The following is a 26,236-nucleotide window of genomic DNA, read 5'->3' on the forward strand; positions in this document are numbered from 1 at the left end:
TGTCCTACAGCTACCAAGGGCTGGATGCCAGCTTAACATCCCACAGACTTGAATGTCAGTCAGACCTGCTGGTGGCCACACAGTCATGGTGGCAATGGGGCCAGCTCAGGAAGTCACCATAATTTAAGGGACTAAATGAAGGGCTGACAGTAGAACCGTTTGAGAGAATTTAGAGCTCAGCAGTGCATTTTTGAAGCGTGCAAGGGGGACGCTTCCCCTGGGGCCGCATTGGACCCCCCACATACAGGTGGACTGCAGCAGAGGGTGGGCTGCACTGAGCTGCAAGGTGATGGCTGGGAGGTGGGGGCAAAGCCTTTGGGGACACGTACGTCTATGTACTATATTCTATTCACACATGCTGAGGAAGAGAGGACCACATGGGAGGGAAAAGTGAGGAGTGGGGGTGTCCCTGATGATGTGGGAGAGCCCCCCCAAACTGTGGAGCTGTGCGTGAGGGCATGAGAAAGCAAGAGCCTCGGGGTGGCACAGGCCCTTCCCTGGCACAGGGAACATGGGTGACACGTCAGAGAGGGCCTTGCCCCCGGTTCTAAGTGGACCTGCTGAAGGCGAGCCCCCAGGCCTGCCAGGCCCTCCTCTGCAGCACACATGCCCTATCTGACCCCAAGATGACAGGAGGACGTGGTGGAAACAGGCGCAAGTCCCTGTGTGCTCTGTGACAGTCCTGTCTGGCTGCAGAGGCTGGCCCTGGAGACCGTGGTGAACTGAGGCAGGTCGCCAAGAGTGTCTGCCGTGCTGGTCAGGATCACAGCTGCCCAGGAGACCAGCGGATGTGACACAAACACTCTCTCGACTTTGGCTCAGGAAGAAGACAAGCAGTTAGTCCTCGCTCGGGAAGGAATCCCCGTGGTCTTTCCCCAAAGCATCCCAGCCCTGCCTCAAAGGGTCGCAGTCCATGGGGGGCTTGTGCATCATGGTAATAACATCCTCGCCCCCCTTGGAGGAGAGGATGGGAGGACGGAGGAGCTGTTCACCAGCCCAGTTTCAGGTCTGGAGTTTCAGGTCTGGAGTTTCAGGTCCCAGACACAACCATGATCATCAGACAACAGGCACCGCCCCCCAGATGCTGAGCACAAGAGAGGGATACAGCACCTGCCTTTCTGGTCCTGACGACGCGCACACCACACTCGGGGACCCCGTGTGCCCCAACAAGTAAGAGCACAGACTGAACTAACAGCACTAAGGCACTCAGCAAGCTCGCAGGTGCCACCGTGGCCACAGGTCTACTGCCGCCACCTCGTGGTCAATCCCGGGACTGTCTTTTCTGCGGAGGTCTAAGAAAACAGGCAGGGGCATAGTGCCTCACTCAGAGAAAAATGTAAAGTGTGGCAACTTTTACATGTGTACTCTTGTGCAATTGCCACCCAGATCGAGATACAAACACTTGCAGCCCCTCAAAAGATTTGCCTGTGTTCCATCCCAGGCCCCCTCTGCCCTCTGCCCTCCTGTCTGTGCAGACTCGGCTGCTTGAACTGCACGTGGGTGGACTCTCACAATGCGTACTCGTGTGTCTGGTCTCTTTCACTCAACAGAACGACTGAGAGATGCATCCGGGCATTGCCTGGACCAGCAGCTCCTTCTGTCACATCGTTGGAAATTTCTAGATTTGGGATATTACGAATGAAGTCTTTCTGAGGACATAACGTTTTCATTTCTTTTGGATAAAGACCCTAGCTGCACCGTAGGGTATGTAGACACCTAAATTTATAAGAAACTGCCACAGGCTTTCTGACCGGGTCATCTAGTCTACACTCCACCCAACAGTGCATCGAAGCCCCAGCTACTCCAGGATTGGCAGCACTTGGTATTTGGTTTTTGGTTCATTCTGGGGGGTTTGCAGTGGTATCTCCGTGTGGTCTGAATTTGCATCCTCTGATGGTGAGCATCTACTCACCCGCTTGTTGGTCATGTGGCTGCTTCTTTCGTCAAGTGTCTGCTCAAGGCTTTTGGTTCTTGCACTTGTTTCTCCTTTCCTACTGATCTACAGGAGTTCTTTACGTATTCTACATATGGGAACTCTGGGATGTATGTGTTGTAAATATATTCCTCCAGTTTGTGGCTTGCCTTTGTAGCGATTTTTGATAAAAGAGTTCTCAGTGTCAATAAAAGGCAATTTATCAGTTTTTTCTTTATGATTACTGCTTTTAATGAACTATTTAAGAAACCCTTCCTTCCTCATGATCATGAAGATACATTCCAGTGTTTTCTTACGTTTTTCTCAAATTGATTTTTGTCTATTTGTGAAGCAGGATTCAAGGAACTTTTTTTGTAAGGATGCGTGTTGCTCAGCACCATTTAGGGGAAAGTCTGGCTGTTCCTCACTGCCCTGACGAGTGAGGCGGCATCTTGCTCTTGTGTGATCACACATATGAGGATCTGTTTCAGGACCCTATCCAGCTACATTGGTCTACTTATCTACCTGACCCCAACACCACACTGTCATAATCACTGTATATTTAGAGTAAGTCTTAAAATATGGGATGTAAGTCCTCTAATTTTGTTTTTCTTGATCAAGGTTGTCTTGGCTCTTCTTAAATCATTCATATTTCCAAATAAATTTCAGAATCGGTTTGTTAATTCCTCCCATCCCAGCCCCCTGCATGGGTTTTGATCAGAATTGCATCGCACCTATAGATTAGTTTGGGAAGAACAAACATCTCTACGTCACAGTCTTCTCATTCATGAACATGGTCTCATGCACACACACAATTATTAGGTCATTAATTTCTCTCTTTCATTTTATAATTTTCAGTTTAGGGTCTTCAAAGTATTTTGTCATATTTTTTCTGGATATTTGTTATTTGATGGTGCTGTAAACTGCATTTTTAAAATTCCACTTTATGGCTGTTGCTAGTACAATGAAATCAATGGACTTTTGTATATTGATCTGGTACCTAGTGATCTTGCTAAACTCACTTAATTACAATACTTTCTTTATGATTTTTAAAATTTTCTATGTGCACAATCAGATCATCAGTAAATAAAGAGTTTTACTTCTTCCTTTCTGATGTTATGCCTTTTGTTTCTTTTTCCTGTACTATTAAACTAAAGAGACCTTTCAGTCAATACTGAATGGAAGTCACGATAGTGGGCACTTTTGTCTCACTCTGATTTCAAGGAGAACACTTTCAATACGTAACTGTAAAGAAACATATTAGCTTTAGGATTTTTGCAGATAAACTTCACCAACTTAAGGAATTTGTTTCTTTTCCTAGTTTGCTAAAAAAATAATAACATGGACAAGTATTGACTTTCATCAATGTTTTGCATGTAGTGAGATGATCTTATAGTTTTTCTTCTTTCTTCTATAAATGTGATTAAATTTACCAATTGACTTTTTTTCCTTATTGTGGTAAAACACACCTATAAAATTTACTGTCTTAACCATCTTCAGGTGTACAGTTCAGTAGGACACTCATATTACTGTGCAGCCATCACTGTCATCCATCTCCAGAACTCTTCATCTTTTAAAAATGAAACTCTGCCCCATTAAACACTAACTGCCCATTTCTTCCTCCCCGAGCCCCTGGCACCCACCGTTCTACTTTCTGTCTCTGATTTGACGACTCTAGGCACCTTATGTAAAATGGGATCATACAGTGTTTGCCCTTTTGTGATGGCCTCATTTCCCTCAGCGTACTCCCTCAAGTTTCATCATGCTGCAGCGTGTGTCAGAACTTTCTCCCTTTCTAAGGCTGAATGATAGTCCACTGATTGACTTTTGAACGTTAAGTCAAACTGAGTTCCTGGAATAACTGAAATAAAAGTTATCTAGAAGGATCCAAAAGCAGATTTAAGAAGGGAGAAGAAAGAATCAGTGAACCTGAAGATAGGAAAATGGAAATTATCAAGTCTGAGGAAGAGAAAAAAAATACGGAGGTGAACAGAGCCTAAAGGACCTGGGACACCATCAAGTGGGCCAACATATGCATCGTGGGAGGCCCAGAAGGAGACAAGAGAGAGAAAGGGGCAGAGAGAACACATGAAGATATAATGGCCAAAAACTTCCCAAATTTGATAAAAGACATAAATATAAACATCCAAGAAACTCAACAGACTCCAATAAGATGAACTCCAAAGAGACTTACATGGAGACACATTATAGTCAAACTTTCGAAAGAGGAGAGAATCTTGAAAGCAGCAAGAGGGAAGCAAATCGTCACATACAAGGGATCCTCAATAAGATCAACAGCAGATTTCTCATCAGAAACTTTGGAGGCCAGCAGACAGGGGGCCAATATATTCGAAGTGCTGCAAGAAAAAAACTGTCAGCCAAGAATCCCACATCCAGTAAAACTGTCCTTCAAAAGTGAGGGGGAAATTAAGACATTTCCAGATAAACAAAAGCTGAGGGACTGTGTTACCATAAGGACTTCCCTGCAAGAAACACTCCAGGGAGTCCAGCAGTGTGAAATGAAAGGACGTTTAGACACTAACTTGAAGCCGAATGGAAAAATAAAGATTTCAGTAAAAGTAAATAGATGGGCAACTATAAAACCTGGTGTTACTGTTACAATGGTTTGTAACTTCACTTTTTGTTTTCTTCATTATTTAAGAGACTAACACATTTTAAAAACAATTATTAGTCTAAAACTAGTATTATTGTAACTTTGGTTTGTAACTTCACATTTTGTTTTCTACATAATTTAAGAGAATTATTAGTTTATGTTTTTGGACACAATGTTACAAGATATAATTTTGTGACATCAACAACAGAAATAGGTGAGGAAAGAGCTATAAAGGAGCAGAGATTTTGTATGTTACTGAAGTTAAGTTGGTATAAATTCAAATCAGAGTATTATAACTTTAGAATGTTAAATGTAATCCCCATGGTAGCCAAAAAGAAAATAGCTATAGAAATACACAAAAGGAAATAAGAAGGGAATTTAAATATTTCACTACAAAAAAAAAAATCAACTAAACACAAAAGAGGACAGTAATGCACAAAATGAGGGCCAACAAAGCTACAAGTCACATAGAAAACAAATAGCACAATGACAGAAGTAAGTCCTTCCTTATAAGTAATTACTTTAAATGTAAATGGATTAAATTCTCCAATCAACAGACAGAGACTTGCAGACTGGATAAAAACACAAGATCCAACCACATGCTGACTACAAGAGACTCACTTTAGAGCCAAAGACACAGATAGACTGAAAGTGAAAGAATGGAAAAAGAAATTTCATTCAAATAGTAACCAAAGAAAGTAGGTATGGCTACACTAATATCAGACAAAATAGACTTGAAATAGAAAAGTTTAAGAGACAAAGAAGGACCTTATATATTAATAAAATGTTCAATAGAGCAAGACAAGAAGATACAATTATAAACCTTTATGCATCTAATCACAGATCATCAAAATATATGAAGTAAAAACTGACAGAATTGGAGAGAGAAATAGACAGTTCTCCAATAATAGTTGGAGACTTCAGTATCGCACTCTCAATAATGGATAGAACAGCCAGATAGAAGATCAGTAAGGCAACAGACAGCTTAACACAATAAACCAACTAGATCCAACAGACACACAGAACACTAGCCAACAACAGCTGCATACACATTCTTCTCAAGTGCACATGAGATATTTTCCAAGACAGACAGTATGTTAGGCCACATATTAAGTCTCAGTAGTTCTAAAAAGATATATATCATAAAAAGCATCTTCTTTGATTACAATGGAATGAGGTTAGAAATCAATAACAGAAGTAAAACTGGAAAATTCACAAATTTGTGGAAATTAAACGACATATTCTTAAAGAACCAATGGATCAAAGAAGAAATCACAGAGAAATTAGAAAATATTTAGAGACAAATGAAAATGAAAATACAACATATCAAAACTTATGGGATGCATGCAAGCAGCGCTAAGGGGGAAATTTATAGCTATAAATGCTTACATGAAAAAATAAGGAAGATCTCAAATCAACGACCTAATTTTACAACTTAAAGAACAAAAAAAAGGAGAACAAATTAACCCAAAGCTAGAGGAAGGAAGGAAATAATAAAGATTAGAGCAAAGTTAATCAAAATAGAAAAACAATAGAGAAAACTAATGAAACCAAAAGTTGGTTCTTCGAAAAGATCAACAAAATTGACAAACCTTTAGCTAGATGGACTAAGAAAAAGAGAGAGAAGAGTCAAATTACTAAAATCAGAAATAATATTGGGGACATTACTAGTGATTCTACAAAAATAAAAAATATTATAAGAAAGTACTATGAACAATTGTACACTAACAAATTGGATAACCTAAATGAAGTGGAAGAAGTCCTAGAAACACAAAATTACCAAGATTAAATCATGAAGAAATAGAAAATCTGAATGGATGTATAACTACCAAGGAGATTGAATCAATAATCAAAAATGTCCCAACAAAGAAAAGCCCTAGACCTGATGAAATCTACCAAAAAGTTAAAGAGGAACTGATACTAGTCCCTCTCAAACTTTTTTAAAAAGTTGCAGAGGAGAGAACATTTCCTAACTCATTCTATGAGGCCAACATTATCTCGATACCAAAGCCTAACAGGAAAATAAAACTGCAGACTAATATCCTTTATGCACACGATGCAAAAATCCTCAGCAAAATACTATCAAGTCAAATTTAGTAGCATATTAAAAGGATTATACACCAGGGGCCAGCCTCGCAGCCGAGTGGTTAAGTTTACACACTCCACTTTGGTGGCCCAGGGTTTCACCAGTTCGGATCCTGGGCACGGACACGGTACCACTCATCAGGCCATGCTGAGGTGGCGTCCCACACGCCACAACCAGAGGCACTCACAACTAGAATATACAACTATGTACTGGGGGGCTTTGAGGACAGGAAGAAGAAGAAGAAAAAAAAGAAGATTGGCAACAGAGGTTAGCTCAAGTGACAATCTTAATTTTTTAAAAAAGGATTATACACCATGATCAAGTGGGATTTATTCCTGGAATGCAAAGATGGTTCAACATGTGAAAATTATCTGTGTTTGTAGATATGATCTTATATGTAGAAGTTCCTAAAGATTCTGCAAAAAAAACCTGTTACAGCTAATAAATGAATTCAGCAAAGAAGCAACATACAAAGTCAACAAATAAAAATCAGTTCCATTTCTTTACACTAACAATGAACAATCTGAACTGGAAATGACAAAAACAATTCCATTTACAATAGCATCAAAAAGAATAAAATACTAAAAATTAACCTAACCAAGGAGGTGAAAGGTACAATGAAAACTACATAAAATTCCTGAAAGAAATTAAAGAAACATAGATGGAAAGACATCCCATGTTCATGGATTGGAAGACAATATTGTTGACATCAATACTACACAAAGCAATCTACAAATTCAATGAAATCCCTATCAAAATCCCAAGGACATTTTTTGCAGAAATAGAAAAACCCATCCTAAAATTCATATGGAATCTCAAGGGACCCTGAATAACCAAAACAATCTTGAAAAAGAAGAACAAAGTTGGAAGACTTAGCCTTCTGGATTTCAAAACTTACTACAAAGCTACAATAATCAAAAAGTGTGGTACTGGCATAAAGACAGACATATAGACCAATGGGATAGAATAAAGAGCCCAGAAATAAGCCCTCACATATCTGGTCAAATGATTTTCACAAGGATGCCAAGACTCTTCAATGGGGAAGGAACAATCTTTTCAACAAATGGTACTGGAAAACCTGGATATCCACACGCAAAAGAATGAAGTTGGACCCTTATCTAGCTTCATCTACAAAAATTAACTCAAAATGGATCAAAGACCTAAGTATAAGAACAAAAACTATAAAAGTCTTAGAAAAAACATAAGGCAAAATCTTCATGACATTGACGTTGGCAATAATTCCTTGGATATGACACCAAAGCACAGGCAACGAAACAAAAAATAGACAAATTGGGCTTCAAGAAAAGTTTTTAAATTTGTGCATCAAAAGACAATATCAACAGAGTAAAAAGGCAACCCACAAAATGGGAAAAAGTGTTTGCAACTTATATATCTGATAAGGGATTAATATCCAAAATATAGAGAGAAATCCTAAAACTCAACAACAAAAAACAAACAACCTAATTCAAAAATGGGCAAAAGACTTGCATAGACTTATTTCCAAAGACAATATACAAAGTGCCAATGAGCACACGAAAAGACGCTCAACATCACTGATCATTAGGGAAATGCAAATCAAAACTACAAGAGGGCGGGCCTGGTGGCACGGTGGTGAAGTTCGCACATTCTTCGGCAGCCTGAGGTTCGTGGGTTTGGATCCTGGGCATGGACCTACACACTGCACATCAAGCCATGCTGTGGTAGCATCCTACATACAAAACAGAAGAAGACTAGCAACAGATGTTAGCTCAGGGCTAATCTTCCTCACACACACACACACACAAACATTACAATGAGATACCACCTCACACCACTTAGGATAGACACTATCGAAAACATAGAAAATAACCGGGTTAGGTTTGCTCTCCACTTTGGCAGCCTGCAATTCGCAAGTTTGGATCCTGGGTATGGACCTAGCACTGCTCGTCAGGCCATGCTGTGGTGGCATCTCACATAGAAAATGTAGGAAGATTGGCACAGATGTTGGCTCAGGGCCAATCTTCCTCACCAAGAACCCCCAGAAAATAACAAATGTTAGGGAGGATGTTGAGAAATTAGAACACTTGTATGCTGTCTGTGGGAATGTAAAATGGTGCAGCCACTTTGGAAAACAGTCTGGAGGTTCCTCAAAATATTAAAAATAGAATTATCATAGGATCCAGCAATTCCACTCCTGGGTACATACTCAAAAGAACTGAAAGCAGGGTCTCAAAGAGCTATTTGAACACCTATGTTCACAGCAGCATTATTAGCTGCTAACATATGGAAACAACCCAAGGGTCCATCAATGAATGAACGGAAAAGCAAAATGTGGTCTACACATACAATGGAATATTATTCAGTCTTAAAAAGGGAGGACATTCTGACATGTGCTACAACGTGGATGAACCTTGAGGACAGTAGGCTGAGTGAAAGAAGGGAGCCACAAAAAGACAAATCCTGATGATTCCACTCAAGTGACGTTCCTAGAGGAGTCATCCACAGAGACAGAAAGTGGAACAGTGGGTGCCAGCAGCCGGGGGAGGGGGATGGGAATTAACATTTAATAGGGACAGAGTTTCAGCTTTACAAGACAAAAGAGTTCCGGATGCAGATGACATGATTCTATATATAGAAAACCCTAAAAATCCTTCAGAAAACTATTAGAAATAATCAACTATAGCAAAGTTGCAGGGTACAAAATGAACTTACAAAAAATCAGTTGCATTTCTATACTTTAATAATGAACTAGCAGAAAGAGAACTTAAGAATACAATCCCATTTACAATCGCAACAAAAAGAATAAAGTATCTAGGAATAAATTTAACCAAGGATCTGAAATACCTATACAATAAAAACTATAAGACATTACTGAAAGAAATCGATGATGACATAAAGAAATGGAAAGACATTCCATGCACACGGATTGGAAGAATAAACATAGTTAAAATGTCCACACTACCAAAGCAATCAACAGATTCAATGCAATCCCAATCAGAATCCCAATGACACTCTTCATAGAAATAGAACAAAGAATCCCAAAATTCATATGAGGCAACAAAAGACACAGAATAGCTAGAGCAATCCTGAGAAAAAAGAACAAAGCTGGAGGCATCACAATCCCTGACTTCAAAACATACTACAAAGCCATAGTGATCAAACCAGCATGGTACTAGTACAAAAACAGGCACACAGATCAATGGAACAGAATTGAAAGCCCAGAAATAAAAACGCACATCTACGGACAGCTAATCTTCCACAGAGGTGCCAAGAACATACAATGGAGAAAGGAAAGTCTCTTCAATAAATGGTGTTGGGAAAACTGGACAGCCACATGCAAAAGAATGAAGGTAGAACTTTATCTCACGCCATACACAAAAATAAACTCAAAATGGACCAATGACTTGAAGGTAAGACTTGAAACCATAAAACTCTTAGAAGAAAATATAGGCAGCACACTTTGACATTGGTCTTAGCAGCATCTTTTCAAATACTAGGTCCACTCAGGCAAGGCAAACAAAAGAAAAACTAAACAAAGGGGACTTCATCAGACTAAAGAGCTTCTGCAAGGCAAGGAAATCATGAATCAAACGAAAAGACAACCCACCAACTAGGAGAAAATATTTGCAAGTCACATATCCGACAAGGGGTTAATTTAAAAATATATAAAGAATTCATAAAACTCAACAACAAAAAAACAAACAACTTGGTCAAAAAATGGGCAGAGGATATGAACATTTTTCCAAAGAAGATATACAGATAGCCAACAGACAAATGAAAAGATGTTCAACATCACTAATCATTAGGCAAATGCAAATCAAAACTACAATGAGATATCACCTTATACTTGTCAGAATGGCTATAATTAACATGACGACAAATAGCAAGTATAGGAGAGGGTGTGGAGAAAAGGGAGCCCTCCTACACTGCTGGTGGGAACGAAAACCGGTGCAGCCACTATGGAAAACAGTATGGGGATTTCTCAAAAAACTAAAAATAGAAATACCACACAACCCAGCTATCCCACTAGTGGGTATTTATCCAGAGAACTTGAGATCAACAATTTGAAGAGCCTTATGTACCCCCATGTTCATTGCAGCATTATTCACAATAGCCAAGACTTGGAAGCCACCCACATGCCCATCAACTGAGGAATGGATAAAGAAGATGTGGTGTATATATATACAATGGAATACTACTCCACCATAAAAAAGACAAAATCAGGGGCTGGCCCAGTGGTGTTATCAATTAAGTTCGCACACTCCACTTTGGCAGCCCGGGGTTCACCAGTTCAGACCCTGGGTGCAGACATACGCACTGCTTATCAAGCCATGCTGTGACAGGCATCCCACATATAAAGTAGAGGAAGAGAACATGGATGTTAGCTCAGGGCCAATGTTCCTCAGCAAAAAGAAGAGGATTGGCGGTAAATGTTAGCTCAGGGCTAATCTTCCTCAAAAAAAAAAAAGACAAAATCATTCTATTTGCAACAACATGGATAGACCTTGAGGGTATTACGTTAAGTGAAATAAGTCAGAGAAAGACAAATACCGCATGATTTCACTCGTATGTGGAAAATAAACAAATACATGGACAAAGAGAATACATTAGTGATTGCCAGAGGGGAAGGAGGGGTTGGGTGTGGGCAAAAGGGGTAAATATATGGTGACAAATAAAAATTAGACTATCAGTGGTGAGCACAACGCAGTCTATACAGAAACTGATAAATAATAATGTACACTGGAAATTTCACAATGTATATAAACCAATATGACCTCAATAAAATAATTTTTAAAAATTTAAAAAAGCATTCTGGAGATGATCTCAGGAGGAATCAGAGAACTGTAGAAAGGAATGAAAAACCCTGGAAAGGGTAAACCTCAGGATAAAAGCGAAAGAATATTAATTGTTTAAAGCAACCATACCAGCCATGACTTGTGGTATTTCCACCTCTGCAGAAGCAAATATGTGACAACAGTAGCACAGCAGGGAAGATGGGCATGAATGGAGCTAAACCACTGTGAGGCTTATACAGCCACTTTCTATCCATTATAGGACAATATCAACAGCCAGTGGACTTAGCCCACTGTTCTAACAAGGGCTCTCAGTGTAAATGGAAAGAGCTCTGACTAACAGGAAGAGGTGGCAAGACTGAGCCATTAACACATGCTCTCTAAAGGAGACCCACTTCAAAATGTAAAGGCCCGGAGAGACTGACAGCGAAAGGCTGAGAAAGGGATACACTTGTAGACTCTAACCAAGAGAGAGCTCGTGTGGCTGTGCTAACATCATAAAGAGTAGAATTTAAGACAAGAAATATTAATAGAGATAAAGAGGACATTTCATAATGATGAAAGGGTCCAATCAAAGGAAGACAAAACAATCCTGAATTAGATGTACTGAATAAAGAAAATACATAAGGAAAATACATAAAGAAATATACATCAAAATATATAAAGAAAATAATCACAGAACTAAACAGACAAAGACAAGAATCCTCAAACATAGCTGGAGACTTAAGTCAGCTCTCTCAGTACCTCAGAGAACGAGCCGGCAGAAGAGTCAGGAAGGATACAGTGCCAATTTAGTTGACATTTTAGAACACACCACCCAGCAACGCAGATACACACTGTGTTCAAGTATACGTGAAACATTTGCCAAAACACACCACATGCTGGGCCAAGAGCAAGTTTCAACAAGATTCTTCTTTCTTTATCCATAGTGGATGTCTATATACAAAAAAGAACTTTGATCCTTATCTCTTACCTTACACAAAAATTAATTCAAGATTAATTAATCATAAAAAGCTAAAAGCAAAAGGAAAACAGTAAAACATCTAGAAGAAACCATAGGAGAACATCTTCATGACCTTGGGTAGGCAAAAGTTTCTTCAACAGGACGCTAAGCAACTTGCTATAATAGAAAAAATCGAAACACTGGATTTCATCAACAAATACCACTAAGAGGTACACAGACAAGTCACATGCTGGAAGAAGGTACTCAATGCATATATCGAACAAAGGACTTGATGAAGAATATATGGAGAACGCTTAGAAGTCAATAAAAAAAGAGACAACCAATCTGATTCTTTTTTCCAATCTGATTTTTAAATGAGCAAAAGTGTGAACAAGCACATCACAAGAGAAGAGATCTGAATGACCAGCCAGCACATCAAACAATGTTCAACACCCTCAGTCATCAGAGAAATGCAAATTAAGACCATATGAGATGAGCAAGAAGAGAAAACTAAAAACATGGACAATGCCAAGCATCGTGTGCGTGGTGGAGGCGGCGGAGCACACTCATGGCTGTTGACCTGTGAAGCTGTACAACCACTTTGGAAAATCTTCAAAAGCTGGAGGTAACCCAATTGCCCCTCCACAACAGAATGAGTAAATACCTTGTGGTCCATTGACAGAACGGGATTCTACACAGCATGGAAAAGAACCAGCTTCTGCTACGTGCACCAACACGGGTGAATCTCACAGACTTCATGTCGAGCAAAAGCATAAATGAGAGAACACAGCCTGCATGATTCCATGCATATGAAAGCCACAAGACTGGCTGAGGCTGTAGGAACCAGAAGGGGTGTGACCTCTATGGGGCTTCTGCCTGAGAAGGTTACTAGGGGCCTGATGAGAGGGGCTGGTAGCGTTCTTTGTCTTGATCTGGGTGGTGGCTACACAGGTGAGCACATATGCAAAATCTCATCCATGGACAAACAGAACTAGTGCCCAGCATGTTCTTACTGTATTTACATCTCCACAAAAAAGGAAAGAGGAAAATGCTCATTAATCCCAAAGAAGGAAAGAAAGACCAGAAGAACAGAACAACCCTGCGGGCAGACCCTCCAAAATGAGGGTTCTTACTTTCTCCACTTGTTCCCTTGGCCGAGCCGCTCACACTGCAGGAGGGCCTAACCGCCTGCACCCCACCTTCTTTCTGTTGGCCGCTGGGAAGCGGGTGCTGTACCCATGGCACTGGGAAGGTCTCTGCCCTCAAGAGAGGGGAGGAAAGCCAGGCTCGACCTCAGGACCTCGGGCATCGAGGCGCAACCCAGGTTGTGGACAGTCAGGAGGCCAGGGCCAAGCACGATTACTGAGCCAGCCAGGTGGCCTGGCAGCAAAATGGGACAGATGTGCCTGCCCTGCCTGCCTCTGACGGCTGTCGTGGGGTTCAAATGAGGTAAAAGACATCAATGGGTGTGGAAGGTGCTTAAGGAGATGTTACCCAAAAGCACCCCCAAGGGGGATGTCATCTTGTCAGCCAACAGGGGCCTGTGGGAAGGCCTGATCCCCAACACTCAGACAGGCACCCCAATACCCAGACGGGTGCCCCAGTGCTCAGACAGGGCCTCACATACCCATACAAGTGCCCCAGATGCCCAGACAGCCACCCCAACACCCAGACAGGCAACCAGTGCCCAGACAGGTGCTCCAGACATCCCAGAGGCTGGACTTCCCTAGACACCTCCTGCAGTACCCCCAATGTCCTCTGATGGACATGAGCCCCGGGCGCACACTCGCTTCTGCTGGTCAGAGCAGTGGGCACGCCCTCAGAACTCCGAACGAGGCACACTTACTGGACGAGGGCGTAGTACTGCTGGGTCAGGTCCTTCCACTCATCCTCTGTGAGGTCCTGGACGGCGTCCTCGGAGATGTCGATGTCCTCATGCTCCCGCTGCCCCAGGTAGGCCTGACACACTCTGCATGCAGTGTCCACAAGCTGCCCGGAGAGGCCTCTGAGCTTTGATTCATCGTTCTCAGGACCTGAAACCCAAGCACAGGCATGTGGGGTGTGTACTGCACCCCCCTGTGGTGTGGCACCACCTGGTGCACTGGACAAAGGCCACCCCACCCCTCGTGCCTCAAGGCTTCAAGGGGACACCACACGATTCTCTAGGCGGGCACCCTGGATGCCACACCTGTGTCTGGGCGGGTACCACTCCCTGCTGAAGCTGCCCTCCCACCACTCTGTGCCCACAAGCCCTGGGGGGCTGGTACAAGCATCTCCCTGTATTTCTAGTGCTTCTGGAGCACTTGTACACATGGGCTCGCTGCTCTGTGTGTCTGACCTCTTATACAGCATCTCATTCTCCTTCTGGAACCCATGGGGTGAGACCACTGCTGGGTCTCGGGAAGCACTGAATGCCAGGGGGTTCCCCTCGTCAAGGTGAAGGTGGATCTCAAGCGGCCTCACTCCCACACAAAGCAACCCAGCCCCAGGTTAGGACGTGGAGAATGGACTGAGAACAAGCACCCATCCACGGACTATGGGGTAGGACCCTGGAGGTAAACCCAGGAACAAGGCTGCATGGAAAATGTCTGGGAACAACTCTGCAGACAACGGGGGTCAGGCATTGCCCGAGAGGCAGCCCTGACGGAGAGCAGACCCTGTGGCCCCGAGATTAGGAGCCAGGTTTATATGGTAGCTGCAGAGATCATGATACGCATTTAGAAGAATGTATTGAGGGTCGGCCCAGTGGCGCAGCGGTTAAGTGCGCACGCTCTGCTTCTCAGCGGCCCGGGGTTCGCCGGCCCGGATCCTGGGTGCGGACATGGCACCACTTGGCAAAAGCCATGCTGTGGTAGGTGTCCCACATATAAAGTAGAGGAAGATGGGCACGATGTTAGCTCAGGGCCAGTCTTCCTCAGTGAAAAGAGGAGGATTGGCAGTAGTTAGCTCAAGGCTAATCTTCCTCAAAAAAAAAAAAAAGAAGAACGTATTGAGGTGAAATTCACATAACATAACCATTTTAAAGTGAAAAATTGTACTTCTTGTTTCCAATTTGGCATGTAAGGAGCTTGGAAGTTGCCATTCCTTCTTAACAAGTAAAATGTCGGACAAACTGAAGAATGAACAACTCTTCTTAGATTCATCAGAGAAATGAGGCCACAGGCAGATTGCTGCCCCCAAACTGGAGAGACCAACAGGCGGATACAGAGACTAAACTTCCTGGAGCAGGAACCTCCCGGGGAACCAGAGCGGGGGGTGGGGGGGAACCTGGACACAACTGACGGACTGCTGGAGGCTCACGTGGACAATGCTGATAGTTAAAAATGCTGGGGAGGGGGTCAGTTTTAGGGCGACCCCTATGCTTTCATCACTTTTACCTCCAGGAGCTTGACTGTTTCTCACACTGAATATCAGAGAAAAACCCCTTATGATGGGCCAGGGGGAGGGGAGAACAGCCATCTTGAAACACACAGACCACTCTATTCTTAACAAGGCCGCCCTCAGGAGAAATACTTACCAGAGCCTGACCAGCCCGGGAGAAGGGAAGTACCCAACTCTAGTTCCTGTCAGCCTGCCCACCACAGGGGAGAAAACCCCAGAAGTGCTGGCGAAGTCCACTGTCCAGGGGCACAGGCTCACAGACAGACTGAGCCCTAATCACAGGACTGTAGGACACTCCCTTCCCTGCACCTCACCACCACATCGCTAAAGCCCTATTTACCACAGTTCCTTTTACCCAGGACATCTTGTCCAGCCTTTAAGAAAAAAATCACAAGGCATACGAAAAGGCAAAAACACAGACTGAGACAGAGCATCAGAACCAGACACGGCAGGGGTGTTGGAAAAATCAGACCAGGAATTTAAAACAACTATGGTTAATATGACAAGGGCTCTAATGGAGAAAGTAGGCAACATGCAAGAACAGATGGGCAATGTAAGCAGAGAGACAGAAATCCTAAGAAAGGACCAAAAAGAAATGCTAGAGATAGGAAACACCGTAACAGCAATGAGGAATGCCTTTGATTGGGCTCATTAGTAGACTGGATATGGCTGAGGAAAGAATCTCTGAGCTTGAGGATATCTCAACAGAAACTCCCCAAACTGAATAGCAAAGAGAAAACGACTGAAAAAAATAGAACAGAATATCCAAGACCTGGGGACAACGGCAAAGGCTGTAACATATGTGTAATGGGGATACCAGAAGGAAAGGAAAAAGAAGAAGAGAGGTATATTTGAAGCTGTAGTGACTAAGAATTTTCCCCACGTTAATGTCAGAGAAACAACAGATCCAGGACTTAGAGAACACCAGACAGGAAAAATACCAAAAACAAGACCAAAAAGCAAAAACAATCACCTAAGCATATCATATTCAAACTGCAGAAAATCAAAGAAAAAGAAAAAATCTTGAAAGAAGGCAGAGGAAAAGAACCACATTATCTACAGAGGAATAAAGATAAGAATTACATCTAACTTCCCAGAGTGGAGTGAAACATTTAACATGTTGAGAAAAAAAACCCCACCAATATAGAATCCCATGTCCTGGGAAACTATCTTTCAAAAGTGAAGAGAAATAAAGACTTCCTCAGACAAAAAACAAAAAAATTGGAATTTTTTGCCAGTAGACCTGCCTTACAAGAAATATTAAAAGAAGTTCTTCAGAGAGAAGGAAAATTACAAAGATCAAAAACTCAGTTCTATGTAAAGAAAGAAAGAGCATTGGAGAAGGAGTAAGTGAAGATAAAATAAAAACTCATATTTTTCTTATTCTTAAATGATATGACAAAACAAATAACTTAATACATATTATTAAAAATAATAATAGCAACAACATATCCAAAAATTATAGCTATGGATCAGTGAAATGAATGAAACAATGATATAAGGCACAGGAGGGAAGAAGCAGGAACAGTGTGTTATTATAAGATACTTGCACTACTGTGAAATGGTACTGTTACTTGCAAGTGGAGTTGGATTCATTGTAAATGTATATTGCAAACTGTAGGGCAACCACTAAATACATACAAACATATATATATATATATAAAATACATAAAGAAGTATAACTGCTATGCTAAGAAAGGGGAGAAAGTAAAACCATATATAATGCTCAGTTAAAACCACAAGAGGCAGAAAAAGAGTGGAAGGAAAAATAGGAACAGCGAACAAGAGCAATGAATAGAAAACAGTAACATATATGGTGGATGTTAATCCAACTATGTCAATAATCACTTTAAACATCAATGATCTAAATACACCAACTAAAAGAGAGATTGTAAAGTGGATCAAACAGTAAGACCCAACTGTATATTTTCTACAACAAAGCCACTTAAAATATAAAGACACATATAGATTAAAGGTAAAGGGGTGGAGAAGTTATGCCAGGCTGACACCAAGCAGAAGAAAGCAAGGTGGCTGCATTAGTTTCAGAAGGTGCAGACTCCAGAGCAAGGAAAACGATCAGGTATAGAAAGAACGTTACAACATGAAAAAGAGATCGGTTTTCCAAAAACCTAATAATCCTCTATATGTATGTGTGTAACAACAGAGCATCCAAAATACATGAAGCAAAAACTGATATAACTGCAAGGAGAAAGAGATGAACCAAGTATTATAGTTGGAGATTTCAAAACGCCTCTGTCAGTGACTGACAGATCCAGCAGGCAGAAAATCAGTAAGAACATCACTGAACTCAACAACACAATCAACTGGATACAAGGGAAATCTACAGACTACTTCATCCACAAAAGCAGGATGCACATTCTCCTCAAGCTCGAGTGGAACATTTACCAAGATATGCCCCATTCTGGGCCAAAGAACACACTTTAACAAATTTAAAAGAGTAGAAATCATACAATACATGCTCTCAGACCACAGTGGAATTATACTACAAATCGCAAGAGAAAGATAGCTGGAAAATCCCCAAATACTTGGAGATTAAACAATACACATCTAAATAACATATGGCTCAAAGAAGAAAACTCAAGAAAAAATTTTAAATACTTTGAACTGAATGAAAATGAAAATATAACTTATCAAAATTGTGGGATTTAATGAAAGCAGTGCTTAGAGGGGAATTTATAGAATTGAATGCATATATTAGAAAAGAAGAAAGATCTAAAATCAATTATCTAAGCTTCCACTTTAGGAAATTAGAAAAAGAAGAGAAAATCAAATCCAAAGTAAGCAGCAGAAAAAAATAATAAAAATTATAGCAGAAACCCAGTGACAATGAAAACAGAAAATTAATAGAAAAAAATTAATGAAACCTGGAGCTGATTGTTTGAAAAGATCAATAAAATCAGTAACTACTCTAGCCAGGGTAACTAAGAAGAAGAGATAGAGGACACAAATTATTAATATCATAAATGAAAAAGGAGACATCACAACAGATCTCATGGACATTAAAGGGATAACAAAGGAATATTGTGAACAACTTTATGCCCACAAATTTGATAACCTAGGTGAAATGGACCAATTTCCTAAGACACAAGCTGTCAAAACTCACACAAGAAGAAACAGACAATCTGAATAGGCCCATTTCACTTACTAGTGATAGTAAATGACCTTGAATAGTTCTAGCTATTAAAGAAATTGAATCAACAATTAATAACCTCCCAAAACAGAAAGCACCAGGCTCAGATGGTGAATTCTACCAAACACTTAGGGAGAAATGATACCAATTCTCTACAATCTCTTTCAGAAGATAGGAGCAGAGGGAATACTGTCTAACTTATTCCATGAAACCAGCATTACCTTATATGAAATCCAGAAAAAGACATTACACGGGACCAAAATCTCTCATGAACATAAATGCAAAATCCTCAACAAAATATTTGCAAATTGAATGCAACAATGTATAAACTATGACCAAGTAGGATTTACCTCAGGTATACAAGGCTGGTTCAACATTCAAGAATCAATTAATGTAACAGGTCACATCAATAAGCTAAAGAACAAAAATCACATGATCATATCAATAGATGCAGAAAAAGCATTTGACAAAATTAACACCTATTCACAATAAAAAATCCCAGCAAACTAGGAATAGAGGGGACCTGCCTCAACTTGATAAAGAATATCTACCAAAAACCTACAGCTAACATTATACTTAATGGTGAGAAACTAGAAGTTTTCCCACTAAGATCAGGAGCAAGGCAAAGACGTCCCCTCTCACCACTGCTTTTCAACATCATACGGGAAGTCCCACTAATGCAATAAGACAAGACAAGAAAAGGTATACAAATTGGAAAGGAAGAAGTAAAACTGTCAAGGATGACATGATTATCTATGTAGAAAATCTGAAAGAATTGACAAAAAAACCCTCCTGGGACTAGTAAGTGATATAGTCAACGGCTTTCCTATATACAAGCAATGAATAAGTGGAATTTAAAATAAAAAATGTAATACCGTTTATATTAGCTCCCCCAAAATGAAATAAATACACAAATAAATCTAACAAATATGTACAAGATCTATATGAGGAAAACTACAAACTCTGATGAATGAAATCAAAGCAGAACTAAATAAATGGATAGATATTCCATGTTCATGACTCACTGTCAAGACGTCAGTTCTTCCCAATTTGACCTATAGATTCAATGCAATCCCAATAAAAAATCCAGCAATTTATTTTATGGACATTGGCAAGCAGATTCTAAAGTTTATACGGAGAGGTAAAAGATTCAGTATAGTTAATACAATATTGAAGGAAAAGAACGAAATTGGAGATTGACACTATCTGGCTTCAAGACTTACTATAACTCCACAATAATTAAGATAGTGTGGTATTGGTGAAAGAATAGACAAATAGATCAATGGAACAGACTAGAGAGTCCAGAAATAGACCCACATAAATATGGTCAACTGATCTTTGAAAAAGAAGGAAAGGCAATACAGTGGGAAAATGTATGTTCAGCCTCAACAAATGGGGCTGAAACAACTGAATATTCACACACAAAAACATGAATCTCAACACAGACCTTACACCCTTCACAAAGATGAACTCAAAAATTGATCATAGACCTAAGTGTGAAACACAAAACTATAACATGCCTAGAAGATAACATAGGAGAAAAACAAGATGAATTTGAGTATGGCAATGACTTTTTAGACAACACCAAAGGCACAATCCATGAAAGAAATAATGGATAAGCTGGACTCCAGTGGAATAAAGCTGGACTTCTACTCTGTAAAAGACATTGTCAAGAGAATGAGAAGACAAGCCATAGACTTGGAGAAAACATTTGCAAAAGACACATCTGAAAAAACACTGTTATCCAGATTATACAAAGAATTCTTAAAATTGAACAATAAGAAAACAATTAACCCAATTAAAAATTGAGCAGGGATCTGAACAGACACCTCATCAAAGAAGATATTCAGATGGCAAATAAGTATATTAAAACATGCTCCACATCATATGTCGTCAGGGAAATGCAAATAAAAACAACAATGAGATGCTATTACACATCTATTAGAATGGCCAAAATCTGGAACGCTGACAACACCAAATGCTGGCAAAGATGTGGAGCAACAGGAACTCTCTCATTGCTGGTGGGAATGCAAAATGGTGCAGCCACTTTGGAAGGCAGTTTGATGGTTTCTTACTGAACTAAACATTCTCTCACCGTATGATCCAGCAATCAGAGTCCTTGGTATTTACCCCAAAGAGTTGAAACTTAAGTCCACACAAAAACCTGCATATGGATGTTTATAGCAGCTCTATTCACAATTGCTAAAACTTGAAGCAAGCAAGACATCATTTAGTAGGAGAATGGATAAATAAACTGTAGTTCATTTGGACAATGGAATATTATTCAGAGCTAAAAAAAATGATCTATTAAGCCATGAAAAAACATGGAGGGATCTTGAATATACATTACTAAGTGAAAGAAGCCAGTCTGAAAAGGCTATATGCTGTATGATTCCAACTATGTGACATTCTGGAAAAGGCAAAACTATGGAGACAGTAGAAGGATACATGGTTGCCTAGGGGTGGGGGGAGGGATGAATGGGGGAGCAGAGAGGACTTTTAGGGCAGTGAAACTACTCTGTATGATATCATAAATGTGGACACGTGTCATTATACATTTGACCAAACCCACAGAATGTACAAAACCAAGAGTGACCCCTAATGTAAACTATGGTTCTGCATGATAATGACGTGTCAGTGTAGGTTTATCAGTTGTAACAAATGTCCCAAGCTAGTGGAGATGTTGATAGCAGGGGATGCAGTAGGGGGAGGGGGTATACGGGAAATTCCTGTACCTTCCACTCAATTTTGCTGTGAATCTAAAACTGCTCTATTAAAGGGAACAACAACCATGAGAAAAACTTCTGTGGTTTTGTAGGCCTAAACTACACCGTGCAGGAGCTGGTTCCCCGGCGTCCTCTTCCGTGGGATTCTTTGGAAGAGACGGGGTGGGGACAGGGTTCCATCCTAGACATGCTGCCCCCTGCCCCTCCTGTCACTGTTCTCCCAAAGCGGCGCAGCCTTGGCCCCCACACACCTTTCCTGTTGCTGGGGTCACTGTCACCGGACTCCTCCCTCCTGCTCTTGGGTTTGCTCCTGTCGCAGGTCTGGTGGCTGACTACCCACTTGAGGATGCTAGAGGCCACTGTGCGCCGGAAGTCGTCTGAAAGGACACCAAGGCCTCAGCCCCTCTGCCTGCACTGGGGACCTCGGACCTTGGCCACCGCCAGCCATTCTCAGCCCAGGCATCCCACAGGCTGCAGGGGCCTCACAGCCCTCTGAGGGGCCAGGAGTCCTCCAGCTGCCCACCTCTGCCCCCAGACTCCACCTACAACCCCGCCTTTCTGCCTCCCACTCCTCTGCAGATGTGAGTCCAATTACATCCAAGACATCCACCTTGGCTGCTCACCCACCCTGGCAACAGGCCCAGAGGCAGGACTCAGACACCCTTCCCTGCCCCTCTTCTGCCCCCCAGGGCCACAGTCCATGGGCACCCATACCACCTCTCCCTGCTCCTGTGTCCTCAGCCCTGCACCACAGGGAACCTTCTAGAAGCTCCCCTGCTGACAGCACCAAGACCCTCCCCCTCACGAGAGCCTCTCTGGACCTCCCCTCTCTGCGGATGGCCGGGAGTGTGCCTGTGCCCACCCAGCACAGAGGCAGCTGTAGGTCCTGCAGACCTGGGCTTGGGGCCCGGCTGGGCTCTGACCACTCGTCGTGTGCCAGGGGAGGTGGCCAGCACCTCTGTGATGGAGCCCATGCCATGAGGCCTCTCCCCACCCCAGGTCCAGGCTGAGCATGCCCTCCTGGGGCTCTGCAGGAGCTGCCTGTACCTTCTCACCCAAACCTGCTCCTTCCTCCTCCAAGTTCGGGCCACCACACCCAACACTGGCCTACCCAGCAGTTGCTGTCACCCCGGAAACCCAGAACCTGAGCTCCCCTCACTGGCCCCTCACCCCAGCCTCTTCCCTCCATCAGAACAGATGCCCCTGAGCTAGGCCCCCAACCCCTAGTCTCTCTGCCCTGTGGACGCGCAGGCACACTGCCCTTGCCGGGCTGGCCTGTCTGCTCCCTGCCTGGTCCCCAGGGTTCCTCTCCTCTGGGTCTCTGTCTGGTGACCCCTCTGTGAGCCCTTTCGTCCTTTGCACTTCTCACACCAGCCCCCATGGACCACCTCCTCCTGCCTATACTGTGTGCTCCTGCGAGCCCCGTGGTGGGGTCAGGGCATGGGGCAGGGTCCTGGGCAGACACCACATCTTTACAGCCCCCAGATCAGGTGCTCAGGAACACGGTCACCCCCTAACAGACACCTCCCCACCTGCCCTGCCCTTCAGCCTCTCGGCAGGTGGACTCCGCAATCCCCCCTCTGTCCCTCGTTCAGAGCCTGTGGTCCAGAGTGTGGCCCAGATGGTATATGTCAGCACCATCCCCATGCCAGCCTCTCCCAGACGCCCCATCAGAACGGAGCTGCTGACACCTGGCTCCGCAGCCTCTGTAAGTTCCAGTGCCTCCCCTCCCGCAGATGCTGGCCATGGAAGTTTCTGGACTAGCCCTCAGCATGTGAAACAGAGCTGAGCCCCCAGGTCTTAGGATGGGACCAGACCCTCCACCATCACCCGCCCCCAAGTCCCCAGCCCTGTGGCTGCAGCCATCCCAGCCCCCTTCCCAAGGCTCCTGCAGCCGCCTCTGCAGAAGGTGGACCAGAGAAGGTGCTGCCCACGTTCCCAGCCCCAGGTGGGCTCTGCCAGCCTCCAGCCACTTACCCAGGAATTCTTGCTTCTCACTCTCGGTGCAGAGGCCGTAACAGCGTGGGAAGAAGGAGTCAGGGTTGGCCTGGGCGTACCACGGCAGGCTCCGCATGTTCAAGCATAGCCCGATCTCCAGAGACAGTGGCACATCAGGCCCCACAGGCCAGCTGGTCCATCTCAGACCAGCCTGAACGCCCGCAGGCCTGGCCGGGCGGCACCAGCTCCAGCGGGCTCCCCTCCTGGAGTGAGCCCCTCCCCAGCCTCCCAGACCCTCCTGCCCCTGGCCAGCTGGTCCGAGCAGCCAGACGACCCGACCTGCAGGCCAGGGCCCTGGCTCATCCTCTGGTCAGTGGCGGGTGCAGCAGGCCCAAAGGGGTGCGGGGGACTGTCTGAGGGTGCCCAGCGTGGTAGGCTTTGTGTTCACCTCCAGGTCCCAAATGGTGCTGGGCTCGGGCCCAGGAGAGGCGAGAGCAAGCAGGAGGGTCTACAGCATGGCTGTGCCCACCACTCTGGCCCCATGGACGTGATATGAGTTGTTAAAGAGGCCTGGTGGGGAGTCCTGGACCCCAGGGTCCAGCTCATCGCCCCAACTGGAACAAAAGGACCAAGAGCAGGGGAAAGAAAGCACCTGCTGGCCGCCGGGTACACGGGTGACCATTCCACACGGGGGCTTTGTGGGGAGCCTGGCCTGACTGGGCCGCCCACAGGTACCAACCACACTTGGAAGGATGCCAGTAGCCCAAGCCTGGTGAGGATGTGTGGAGGCCAGACCCCCACAGGAGCCCTGGGGCAGCTGCAAGCCCCGGCCCTGACCCCCCGTCAGCTGTGCCTCTTGAGGGGATGGCCCCTGTTGCCAGGGAAGTAGCTCTCTCCAACCTCTCCTAAGCCAGTGCACACAGGCCCCACCATCCTGAGCTAGACACACCCCTGAACCCCAGCCCTCCGGGTAGACGGGGATGGCCGCCTCCAGGAGGGGCTGTGCGGCCAAAAGGAGGTGTGAGTGGCAAGCGCTCGGTGTGGTGGATGCTATGTCAACGGCTCTCAGCAAAGCCCCTGCAGCTGGAAGGCCCAGTGCAGCCAAGGGTGGCCTGCCCCCTGGGACCTGGAGCCCTCCCCGGCCAGAGCCTGGTCAGGTTGTGGTGGCCGCCCCACTTGGCCTGTGTGCCCAGAGAGGGTACTTCTGTCCTCAGAGCCACCTGGGGATGCAGCGAGAGGCACATGGGGCTCCAGGGGGCAGTGGGTGGTGCAGGTGCTGAGCGACTCTGGGCACTGATGCTGGGTAGTGGCCACGGCCTCTGGCTGGGCCAGGAGGAGGCTCAAGTCCTGGGGAGGAGCCCCGAGGTGACCAGTCCACGTGTGACTCTCCCAGCCACAGGGTGCTGGCTTTCAGGAGGTGAGGGGCTGCCGCACCTGCTCCCGCCAGCCTCTCCAAGCCCTCCCACTCACCTTGGTGGTAAAGGAGCCCGTCTTCCAGTAGTGATTCAGCATCTGGTCACCGTTCAAGCTGTGATAGTCAATGACGTCCCTTTTGATGGTCCAGAGGAAGTACGGCATTTCATTCTTTACCAACCTGGACTGGCAAGAAAACACCTTTATCTATACCCAGCATTCGAGGTTCGTATCCTTTGACGGTTAAGTTTTAACTAAGATTGAAGGAACCAGATTTTAAATGATACGCAGATTCTAACTGTGGACCTGCGGTCTGCACTGCGCCCAACGCATCTCCCTCGAGGGCCTATGTGTCCTGGGCGTGGGAGCAGCTGTGACCGCACAGGGTCTCTGCTCTCAGGAAGCAAGCACCGGATGTGGGGCTGCGAGTGGGGTCCGACATGCCTGCCCCGTGGGTGCCTCCGTCCAGCTCAGGAATACACCATGTGTGGACACAAAGTGGATGCGTTGCTTCATGACCTGGACCCCCGGGAGACGGGCTCCTCCTTCAGAGCAGGGGGGCAAGGCCCACCAGAACGTAGGGGCCTCGGAGCAAGGCTGAAGCTAGACTGGGGTGTCTTTGGTGATTGTGTTTACAAACAATGGAACATGTTTGGTCAAAATTCTAACCAAAGAGAAACAAGGAAAGGAAAACATTCTCCAAAATTCTACCCCCCAGAGATGACCCCTGATCCAAGACCTTGGAGACCCTACAGGTTCATTCTCTGCAGACTGGCGTGCGTGGACACACCTGTGTCCTGCCACGTGGACCCCCAGCTCATGCAGGACTGGGCTCCCCCCACGAGGGAGCTGGGCCCCAATGGCCAGGGCACCTCCTGAGGCTCGTCCTCGCGGCTCACTGTGTGCGGCCCAGCCTTCCTTTCTTCCAACTCTGAGCGTGACATCTGTAGCGTGTTGCCGCTGTCCCATGTGTCTCGCTTGTTAAAGTGTGTGATGAGCTCTCTTAGATGGGAGTACGAAGAGCAGCAGTTGGCTGCCCAGGCACCGCGGATGAGAAACAGCATCGGGACAGAGCTGCTGCCTGCCTGCCCCCAGGGATGGCTGCCTGGCCCCGGCCCCCCACACTCCCTCCCACCTCCCTGCATGCGGCGCTGCCCAGTGTCACATGCACCAACTTTTATAGAAACAAATCAACTTCAGGCGCTTAAAATAACGTGAGCATCAGCCTGTTCAGGTTTTGCCTGTTTTTCTATTTGACTGTCATTTGTTACTGATGTGTGAGTGCCTTCATAGTCTGGAT

The 26,236-nt window shown here is 44.3% G+C and overlaps 1 protein-coding gene across 5 annotated transcripts in view; it reads right to left on the minus strand.

The window, feature by feature from the left end:
- TTLL8 (tubulin tyrosine ligase like 8) overlaps positions 1-26,236 on the minus strand; it is an 81,640-nt gene that overhangs the window by 41,260 nt on the left and 14,144 nt on the right. For 4 of the 5 annotated variants that reach the window (XM_070600348.1, XM_070600347.1, XM_070600344.1 and 1 more), the window contains 4 exons: positions 24,994-25,122; positions 23,563-23,677; positions 21,837-21,962; positions 14,174-14,360 (listed from right to left, as the gene is read on the minus strand). In XM_070600348.1, the coding sequence (XP_070456449.1) occupies positions 14,174-14,360; positions 21,837-21,962; positions 23,563-23,677; positions 24,994-25,122 (557 nt within the window). The remainder of the gene's footprint in view (positions 1-14,173; positions 14,361-21,836; positions 21,963-23,562; positions 23,678-24,993; positions 25,123-26,236) is intronic. The other variant, XM_070600349.1, reaches the window with a different exon arrangement.

The sequence above is a fragment of the Equus przewalskii genome, chromosome 29 (assembly GCF_037783145.1).
Source record: "Equus przewalskii isolate Varuska chromosome 29, EquPr2, whole genome shotgun sequence".
Lineage (NCBI taxonomy): Eukaryota > Metazoa > Chordata > Mammalia > Perissodactyla > Equidae > Equus > Equus przewalskii.